Source organism: Cynoglossus semilaevis, chromosome 13 (genome assembly GCF_000523025.1).
Source record: "Cynoglossus semilaevis isolate Cse_v1.0 chromosome 13, Cse_v1.0, whole genome shotgun sequence".
In the NCBI taxonomy this organism is placed as follows: Eukaryota; Metazoa; Chordata; class Actinopteri; order Pleuronectiformes; family Cynoglossidae; genus Cynoglossus; species Cynoglossus semilaevis.
In genome coordinates, this window is record NC_024319.1 from 11,706,899 (window position 1) to 11,717,246 (window position 10,348).

A 10,348-nucleotide genomic window follows, 5' to 3' on the forward strand; every position below is an offset into this window, starting at 1 on the left:
TCTGCTGCATGGACTTTACTAAATGCTTTTTAAGCTCCCGCAGGCCACACAAAACGGCTTGGCGGGCCGCATTTGGCCCCCGGGCCTTGAGTTTGACACATGTGATCTAGAGTAATGTGATTGAGGAATTTTCTTTTGATTTACTGCACTTGATAAAACGTTATATTAACACCGATCAACACTGGTCACCAAATGTTATCTTAAGAATCAATCAACGATTTGAAAGGATGAACAAAGTCTCTTATTTTGAAATTTTTTACCGCGATCCTGTATCTCATTGTCGCACTCACTGCAACTCGACGCCTCTGTCCCCGTCACTGCACCGGCTTTCCTCTGGCCATTTCTCTATTTGAAGGCACCGATTTGTTTGGTGCATTTAGTAAATCTACGTTCATCGTTTCTTATGCCGGGATCAGTTGTACGACTTTTACGGCCGGACCAGAGCGTTTTTGTACAGTTGAGGTTGAAATGTGGAGAAGATCAGAGATGCGTGCAGTGGACTGACTCCACTGATGGTGGTGGTCTACCATCCTCACAGGCCTCATCCTGACATCACTGCAGCCGCAGTCTCACGCCAAGATGGTTCGATGAGACATAGGAGTGTGTTGGATTATTTTGGATAAATAAAATGAGGATTTGGAGCACGGAGCATGCTTTCAGGTCAGTCATGATACATCTCTTATAAATATAATAGTCATAAATGTAATCAATATTTGTAAATATTGACAAGGTCACTGAGAACCTCAGCCTGATTATAAAGTTAAACAATGGTTTTAGGTGTTACAATAATGTTCATTTATTCTCAGTGGTAAATATATCATAACCCTTGTAAATGATCTGATTGGTGGAGAGACAAATAATGTTTGTCCATAGTTTTGTTGCAGACTGTGGAACGTTTTTTCTTCTGTTTGTAGTTACCCATGGGAGACAGTGATAAAGGCTGCGATGAGAAAGTACCCCAACCCCATGAACACTAATGTTGTCGGAGTGGATGTGCTAGACCGCAACCTAGACGCTCAAGGACGTCTGCACAGTCACAGACTGCTCAGCACAGAGTGGGGTCTACCAAGCATCGTACGAGCGGTCAGTAATAAACACACATACACTAATAGTATTTCAACATGTGGTCCACAACCCCTAAGGTGTGCACGGAATTTCTTGAAGAGTTGTTGGTATCAGTCGATATGATACTTGTACGCACAGAGATAAACAATAATAAAAATGTTCGTATTTGACCTATTATGCCTGTGAGGTTGGAAGAGTTTCGGCAATTTGTACGTGCTACCTGCACAAGTGATGACATCAATGACATTGATGGTTTTGCATGACCTGTTTGCAGATACTGGGTACCAGTCATACACAAACCTACGTGAAGGAACACTCTATAGTGGACCCGGAGGAGAAGAAGATGGAGTTGTGCTCCACGAATGTATGTTATCGTTGTTTCTCTCTTTGACTCAGATGTGAATAAACATTGTCTTATTAAAACTAAATATTTTGCATATGTTATTTGTCTTCTAGATCACTCTCACCAACCTCATATCAGTGGACGAGAGGCTTGTGTATAGCCCACACCCAGACAACCCTGATGTGTAAGTACTTCGATTTCTAGGCTTACAGTGAAGGTAACCACAGTATTACACAGATTCACATTTCCTCTCCTGCTCACTGGTGTCTCAGCACCGTCCTGACACAGGAGGCCATCATCAGAGTTAAAGGAGTCAGTCTGAGCAGTTACCTGGAGGGGATGATGGCCAGGAGAATGTCAGCCAATGCCAGGAAGGTAGCGTGATGTCACATTTCTACTTACACACTCATGTTTTATTTGCATGTCATAAAAGCAACACAGATATCACTGACGGTCTCTTTGCATGTCTGATCTATCTGTGAACTATCTCTTGGCTCATTTCACTGTCTGTTTAAATGCCCTGTCTCTCTGTGTAAATCTGTAGGGTTGGGATGCCATTGAGTGGATTATTCAGAACTCTGAACGAGAGAACGTACCTCTCTGTGATGTTTACTAACTCTGGTAACTCTTTGCATGTCACCTTCGTTTCTTTATCCTGGCGGTTTTCGGACGAAAATGGTTGTGTAACTGTATCCATCCTCTGATGCTTTGTGATTGTTTTCATCGACAGGTGCACAGCTACAGCGACAACAGCTCTCTCCGGATGATCCTTACCAACCACAGAGGATCTTCAAGTACTTCAGTTACCATGCAGAAAGTCAATCGAAAACCCAAAACTGTCTGGAGCCACACACCACCCCCCTACAGTAACACAAACACTGGAAGTCCACGCAGAAAGGAACTCTGCCAAAATGAATGAGCATGGACATGTTCAGAGTGAGTTTTAATGGCTGTTTTCAAGATAACTGTTATAAAGTGGAGAGGCCGAGATTGGTTCTTTTCAATAATCACATTAAATGTCATCTGCTCCACCCGGTGATTCTAATCTCAAATTTTATCTTCCAGTCAGCAGGATATGGACTTTAGGTAGCAATTTCTCTGCTTAGACTATTTATTAACACCCAAAGTTTACTTTGAGCCTTTATCCACTATAACATAATATGCAATTAAATTCACAAGTTTATTTTTACAAATTATTTTTTATGTCCTGTCAAACAGATTTCTGCATTAATGAGTGCAATTAAAAACAGCTGCAGGTGCTTACTGTGTTTTAAGAGGCATAAAGTTTAGGGGAAATGTTTGCATGACACAAATACAAAGAAGGAACTTGATTGCAGAACCAAGCAGTAGTTGCATTAGTGGCTTATTTTGCTCTCAATGGTGTTGTTTATCATTGTCCGTGGTAGAAAACTGATTCACCTCCTCCGTGTTGACTTGAAGTTGATGGAGAGTGTGCCATTAAAACCAGCATATCTGTAACTTGCCTGCTGATGAAGGTGAGGGGAATGGTCAGAACTACCTTTTTCTAAGCCTCCACATCAATGCCTGTATATTTTTGCAGTAAAAACAAATTGTTGTTTTTCTCCTGTGACACACTTCCAAATGTCACCCAATTCCTAAATCAGGGAAGTTCTGTAAACCCACATTTTTATCATGAATTATGACATTTGTTTGTAAAAAAAAAAGTTTAATTTGCTTGAAAGGTTTATTTCAGCCTTTGTTCTGCTGTAACAATAAAACTGGAGGAAATTTTGATGTCACCATGGTTGTTTTTCAAAGTCAGACACTAAGACGACTACACTCTGTTCTATAAAAGAGATAAGATGTTGATGATTTCCTGTGTTCTAGTGTTGCATATGATTTCACCACCAGTATTACGTCATCCATCTAACCTGAAGTTCTAAAATGTCATTTACACACGAGGGGATTTTTTTCCTAATAATAACTTGCAGTTCAACGTCCATCCAGCAGAGGGAATGTGTCTCCTGTCAAGAACAGAAAAACCACAGCAAAGCTTTGGAGACAATAATAGACACACAGACTTAAAATATTTCATTTATTCAACAGAACAGAATCACATTGCATTGCACAGCATGTAAATAGTTCCTCACTGTGAGCAGTGAAAAGCAAAGTGTCATCCTTCAAGCCCAGTGGAGCGAGTTAAACACTTGCCAGAGTCTCAATAAGTTATAAAAAATGTAAACAAGATGAGCCAAGTGATTTTAAAACTCATGCATAACGCCACAGAAAAACAAGGACTCAGAAGAAAAACTTTGGTATCAGCGTTTTAGATTTAAAAAATAAAGTGTGAAATTCTAATAGCATCAGGATTGTAAGTGTGGATTAAGCCGTACCAGTTTTCAAGTTTCACAATAAGGCACACAACACTAATATTGACGTCATTGGTAACAATCTTTGGTAATACTGCACCCATGTTTGAGAATAACACTATAAAAAAATCTTATAAAAGTGAAAAAGAACAAAAAATATAAAAGATGACGCATGTCTAGACATCACATCACTAATACTAATAAATATCCACCAACCTGTCAACCCATGATGTCTTTCAAGATATAGTTCATCCCCCTTATTCTACTTCCACATCTCACACAGCCAAATATCTTTGTCATCCCATAAAAAAAAACAACCTAACTTTAATCTAACATTCCTAATCTAGAATAAAGACAAAACACTTTCCCTTTTTCATCTGCTTTCCTCACCAGCAAAGTGCTCGACCTACATTTTCCCTTTGAGTCACATTCACTCACAACAGTGCACCTCACCACAAACCTTTCTCCATTAAAATATATATATAAACATAACAAGACCTCCACCTCAGCTGAGATCAAGAAAATGACGGTGCTGTGAAATAAACACATTATGGAACATATTTTTATGTACATTATCTACAGACTGTTCATGATGATTTGGGGTGAAATCAGAAGTTGAAAAGGTTGATAAAGTCCTGGGGGGAGAGGGATGAGGTGCAAGTGTCTGGGTTGTTGGCTGTGCAGGGATGGTTTGTGTCCTGAACAGAGAGAAGAAGAACTTTCAATATCAACACTTGCCTTTTCATTTTCCACTTCACTAACTGCAACCTGTTAGTTCAGCGTACACTGGTGTCAAGTGCACTGCCTACCTTCCAGAAGAGGATGTGACAGTGTGTGCAAAAGTGCAGGGTGTCGCTGTATTGCTCTCTCTGTGGGTAGCAGCGGCTCAGCTTGAAGTACATCTTTTTCCACTCCAGGTGACCCTTGTCTGACAACATGAGACGCTTTCTGATCTATAGAAAAGGAAAAACAGACGTGAGATTTTGAGATAAAGAAAAAAAAACTTCACTCTTACACACCTCATCAATGTGCAAAGTGTGTAAAGAAAGAAAACAAGTGTTATATTCACCTTGTTTGACATTACAAATACAGTGGACTACCATTTTAAATTCTCAAATATTCTCAAAATAATATGCCAAGAGCTGTTAAAAGTGATGGAAAACAATGTCTAAAAACTTCAAGCTCCTGATTGCTGAGTGACTTTAAAATGCTGTGTTGAAACCTGCAAATATTTTAATGTTACTTAGTTGTGTAGCAGGAAACTTATGTATGTAACCTACATAGAGACCGTATCCTCTCACTTGTCAAGTGCCTGCTTCTGTCCATGTTGCAAAGTTACCACAGTGACAGGTTGAGACCTGCCAATGACCAGCAGCAGGTCATACTTATCACAGATACTTGACCTTGTTGCAGAAATTACATTGTGGAGCATCAGTGAGCACAGCAGTGACACCTATGGGATTTACTCTGTTAAAGTCAACATACCTGTCTATCTGTGAAGTGATACTGGCACAAATTTTTCCACAGCAGCCTGTCCTCAGTCAGGTACCCCAGTTCAGGACACACTTGGCCCAGGCTCACCAGGTCTCTGCCGTCTGAAAGTCGTTGCATAATGTTGAGTTGCAGACTTGGAGGCAGGTCAGTCAGATCAATACCTGTAGATGCAGGCTGCAGGGAAGAAAAGAGGAAAAAAACGTTTTTAATTTACAAAAAAAAGACAGAAACTTTTAAAGCACTTTTATATGCTCTTGTGAGCAGCGTCTGGCCTTACTCTGTTAATCTGGATGTTATCCAGCTGCTGCTGCCACTGCAGAATGTTTTCCATGCGGTGCACCCAGGTATTAATGTTGCCCACCAGAACCGACTTGCCCATGTCCTGAACCAGAGTGCACAGTGAGACGTAGAGGGTCTGCAGCAGCTCTTTAATCGGACGGACGTTCTGCTGGTCATCGAGCACTGCAGCAGCAAAACATAAACTGTTGTTGAGTTGTTTGAAGTACATAAATGGGAGGTTTCAAACATAGTTCAGTTTGGTTTGTTAGAGATCAACAGCAACAAAAACAGCAGCCAAACAACAAAAACATTTACTGAGAATCAACAAAACTAAAGTTTTGGCGTGGCCCTGCGGCTGTGACACATAATATTTGGCAGACTGGTTTTCATAGCAGGACCTAAACAATTTGATACTAATAGAGGGAACATTTAGTTTACACTGTAGTAGAGGGATCTGGGGTTTTTCACTGAGCTATTAAAGCCTTAAATTCACTTCTCCTTCTCTAGATGTTGTCAGAGGCCATTTCCTCACCTAATGTTGCAAACAACAAAGCAGGAAGGCTTTATTTCTGCTTTAATAATTAATGGTTCATATGAAAACAATACAAATTAATATACGAATACATCAGGACACATTCAGAAGTTATAGTTTTATAGTTCATCTAATGCAAGAGAATGGTTGAGTAGAAAAATCAACCAAAAGACCAAAAAAAGACATAATGAGAACTTATGATAGAGTGACAGCTCAGCTCACCTTTCTGTACCACTCTCTCCAGGATGTTCATGTAATTCTTCTGTGCCACACCGCTGAGCGAGGGGAGCTGGGACTTGGCGATAAGCTCCAGAAGCTGAAGAAGAAAGCAAAAAAAAAGAAAGAAAAAAGAGCTAGTGAGAAACAAACAGCATTAATTTCGTACTGTCACGTGTAGAGACTCTCTGTTCTGTTGCCTCTTTACTTAATGATTGCTATGCCGCATTCTTTAAAAAGAACACTCGTGGTCCTGAGGAAAAATGCTGGAACAAATCTGGAACTGCTCCACCTGATCATTACTCTAAAGTGAAGCTGGATCCAGTGAGCATTAAACAGCATTCTTGGCTCTGATCTTTCTTGAGCCTCTTTGGGGGAAGGAGATACTGGAACGGTGCTGGACCAAAGCCTGATCTGTCAACTCCATCAGTCTCCACAAACAAGCCTTTAATCATTTGACTTCTGATACTCATCATCATGTGAATTAGCTGAATCATTCACACACAAATGTGTGTGTGTGTGTGTGTGTGTGTGTGCGCGCGCGTGTTTGGCCTTGTGTGTCCCTGGGAGAATGCCTGTCTGTGTTCTTGTATGTCTGGTCGGTTGTTGCCATTGGCTAAAGGATGAATAGTGGGTTCTGGGGTGGCATGAAAGGCATGTAACAGATGCTGTGACATCATGGAGAAACTGTAGTTGACCATTGCCCAATTCTGACCCAAGCATGTGATCTTTGTCATTGGATCAACATCAACAGCATCTGAGGGGCTTTGTGGTAAACTCAGAGTGATGTCCCAGACTGTAAGTTGTGCTGAGTTCATACTTTTATGATCACAAAAGTGGTTCATTAAAACTTTAGGAGATTCTTATTTACAGAGCTCCAGGCTAAACATTAGCATGTGATTGCTTTTGATTCCCCTCCACATCCCCATGTGTGCAAACACAGAGCTCTGACCAGACCCCGTCTCTGCATCTTCCTTTTTCCTGTTCTATTTAGAAAACAAATCCTAAAGTGTTCTTTGAGCTCCTAATCAGGTTGCTGTCTTTGTTGAGCAGTTGCACTGAGCATTGTACATTTCTACTTGCATCCTCTACTCTTATGTGATTCTTAAGGGACAAAAGAAAACAAAAAAAAAAAACAGCAACAGAAATGATAATGATTGTGTTCACATGAAAAAGTATAATATTTTATATATATATTTATAAATATTTTGGGCACCTTGAAATAACCTCCATTCAATTGCTTTATAGAAATGCAAAGAAAGAGAGAGAGAGAGAGAGAGAGAGAGAGAGAAAAGGGGAGTGAGGGAGATAAAAAGAGAGAGCACTATTGGTTGTCTTTTATTTATAGAACCTGATCCTTGTAATTGAGACCAGGTTTATTGTACCTCCAAATGCTCTCAGACAGCCAGTGAGATGCAGTGACCTGGGATGTAATGTCCAGACTACACACTTGTGTTACAGAGTCCTATTATTCTACGGGCTCAACTAGCACCCAAGAGGTCAATGCAAAAGTTCAATAAAAAAAAGAAAAAAAAAAGAAATGTCTAATAATTTTGGGAAGAGAGTCAAAGTTGACTTGTTTAAATGTTGGTTTTGTGACAAATAAACCACCAAAACACAACCCGCCCACAGAACAACTGTTCTGCCCAAAAAATAGAAGGTGACTTTATCTCTTTTTTAACTAAGGCTGACATGGACTATGTAACATATTTCATTAAGACAACACATGTGGAAATGAGTCGTTTGTTGTCTGACACACATAATAATAACCACAGTTTCTAACTCTGTTAACTAAACAGCTGTCAACCCGCTCTGTGCACCCCCCCCACCCCCCCCAACAGTTGACTGACTCACATGGGAGCACATGTGGAAGTGCTTCAGCTCAGTTTAGAGTATTGAAAAAAAAAAAATGCAACAACAAATAAAAGACTCAAATTGCCTCAATGATTATCCAAATAATCCCAATTACACCACTGGAATAATGATATCTTAGTTAGGATAATAATAATAATAACCCCCCCCCCAACAGTTGACTGACTCACATGGGAGCACATGTGGAAGTGCTTCAGCTCAGTTTAGAGTATTGAAAAAAAAAAATGCAACAACAAATAAAAGACTCAAATTGCCTCAATGATTATCCAAATAATCCCAATTACACCACTGGAATAATGATATCTTAGTTAGGATAATAATAATAATATTATAATGCATTCCATTAAACAAGACATTTTTATAGAGGATTACAGTTTGTTACATTAATTTCTTGGCTTAGTGGAGACATACTTTCATTTTTGTGTAGTAAATACACAGCAAATGGCTTTGAAACAGTAACATATTTTAACACAGTTCTGTTTTACGAGAACCATCCCAGTGTCATCACCACTTTTAGACTCTTGTCTGTAGAGCAGTGATAAGAGCCTGGCAGAAACCAACACACCCTCTGAACTTAAAGGCCTACAGTGTCTATGTTACACGCAAAAATATACATAAGTAAGCATGCAGAAACAAAGAGAGAGAGACATAAGAAAGTGGAAACAAACAAAGACACGTGGACTCACCCTGACAATGTAATTAAATCTCCTGGTGTCCTTGATGGCGCTGCAGAAATCTAAGCGGTTAAAGGCCTCTCCCAGTGTGCAATATCCGTGGCGCTGGGAGAAATTAATTATAAGGGTATTAGATTGCGATCCTCCGCCGGAGTATAGAGTTCAGAGTGTTTACATTAGCACTGATAACACAAAAAGATCACATGAAAGTGAGATTGTTTGTTACCTCCTTGGTGCTTCCTTTATGAACGTAAATCCACTTTTCTCTGTAGAAATCTGTAAGAAAGCAGAATACCTACATTATGATAATAGTTATTGGAACATAATTAACAAAACAGGTTGTTAATGTCCAACCTGTTAACATCCAAGCCATGTGACCAAGGGTGTACACATTTGTACAAGTTCATATTTAATTAGAAATCATAAGAAAATAATTAATATCTAAAAGGTAACTCACAGGGGAGCTTGCTGTTGTTATTCATCAGGTCCTTTTTCCTCTTCTTGGCAGCCATGTCATAGTTGAGAGAAAACAGAAGGTTCTCTCTATTGATACAATCCTCCTCTTTGACTTTACAGAAGCTGGAACCAACAAAAACAACCCATTATTATAAATATAAATATCATCATTATAAAGCAGGACTTTACCACTTCTGATGGATAAAAAGTGTCTAAAGTGTATTCTTAGGCCAGGTCAAATGTAGACGTGTTGCGTGTAGTCACGGTGGAAAGGCCGCACAGATGTTAGTTAATCCACTCACTTGTCTTGGGGTTATTATTAGCTCAGTGATTAACCGATAGAAGGAACACGGCCTCAGAAAAACATTGAGGTTAGTGGGATGGAAAGAAGCTAAATGTTTGTCTTGACTTTCCTTTCTTTTCCTGAAAACAAAGTCGAGTCAACTGATTTACAAATTCAAATTGTGACCAAGGATACGATGCTTTCAAATTAAGTACCAGAGTCACAGTACCAGGATGATGTTTATCTTATTTTATGTTTAATAATTCTTAGTTACGTTCGTTCGCTACTTTCTCAAACATATTTTTAATACCCTACACCATTTTAAAGGGTTTCTCTTGACACATCCAGAACATTAAGAGTTTATTTGAGCTATTACTGTACTTGTTTTGAGTTTTAAGAAAATGTTACGCTCTGTAATCGTATCTTTTTGTGTTGCATCTACCTCGATGCACGGACACATTATTTGGTAAACGACTGTCAGGCCTTATTTCAGTCAACAGGACATGTTTTAACGACCGACCTCTCCACGGAGACGTTGTTGTTTGTGTCCTCTTCTGTTGTCTTCTTCCATCCCTCCTCGGTTTTTACCCAACTCTGACCAGGTGACCTCCAGTCCTGACCAAGAAACGGCATCTTCTCTCGATGTCTTTGAGTTAAAAGGACCTAAGTTCCGAGAAAAATAGCCGGAAAGTGTCTGTGGTGTTGTTAGAAGTGTCTTCTGTCCTCGGTACCCTTTGTCTTGTCAGTGTGTCTTCTGTTGTTGTCACTGCGCAGCTCCTTTATATATGTTCTAGACTAGAACCC

The 10,348-nt window shown here is 39.7% G+C and overlaps 2 protein-coding genes across 3 annotated transcripts; one reads left to right on the top strand and one right to left on the bottom strand.

Moving 5' to 3' along the window:
• The first annotated feature begins 118 nt into the window (after positions 1 to 118).
• On the top strand, positions 119 to 3,895 carry prelid3a (PRELI domain containing 3A). Of its 2 annotated transcripts, XM_008323664.3 has the most exons (7): positions 122 to 660; positions 915 to 1,083; positions 1,340 to 1,429; positions 1,522 to 1,592; positions 1,681 to 1,783; positions 1,953 to 2,029; positions 2,139 to 2,277. In XM_008323664.3, exons 1-6 carry the CDS (start codon positions 629 to 631, stop codon positions 2,022 to 2,024), a joined length of 537 nt encoding a protein of 178 aa, XP_008321886.1. In that variant the 5' UTR covers positions 122 to 628; the 3' UTR covers positions 2,025 to 2,029; positions 2,139 to 2,277. The 2 variants fall into 2 exon arrangements, with proteins under 2 accessions (XP_008321885.1, XP_008321886.1); XM_008323663.3 differs by lacking the exon at positions 1,953 to 2,029 and having other exon boundaries at positions 119 to 660; positions 2,139 to 3,895.
• Positions 3,451 to 10,322, bottom strand: fbxo32 (F-box protein 32). The gene is made up of 9 exons (XM_008323666.3): positions 10,065 to 10,322; positions 9,263 to 9,384; positions 9,032 to 9,081; positions 8,818 to 8,910; positions 6,266 to 6,359; positions 5,510 to 5,694; positions 5,224 to 5,406; positions 4,548 to 4,691; positions 3,451 to 4,436 (listed from the first exon to the last, which is right to left on the bottom strand). Exons 1-9 carry the CDS (start codon positions 10,175 to 10,177, stop codon positions 4,347 to 4,349), a joined length of 1,074 nt encoding a protein of 357 aa, XP_008321888.1. The 5' UTR covers positions 10,178 to 10,322; the 3' UTR covers positions 3,451 to 4,346.
• Between the last annotated feature and the right edge of the window lie 26 nt (positions 10,323 to 10,348).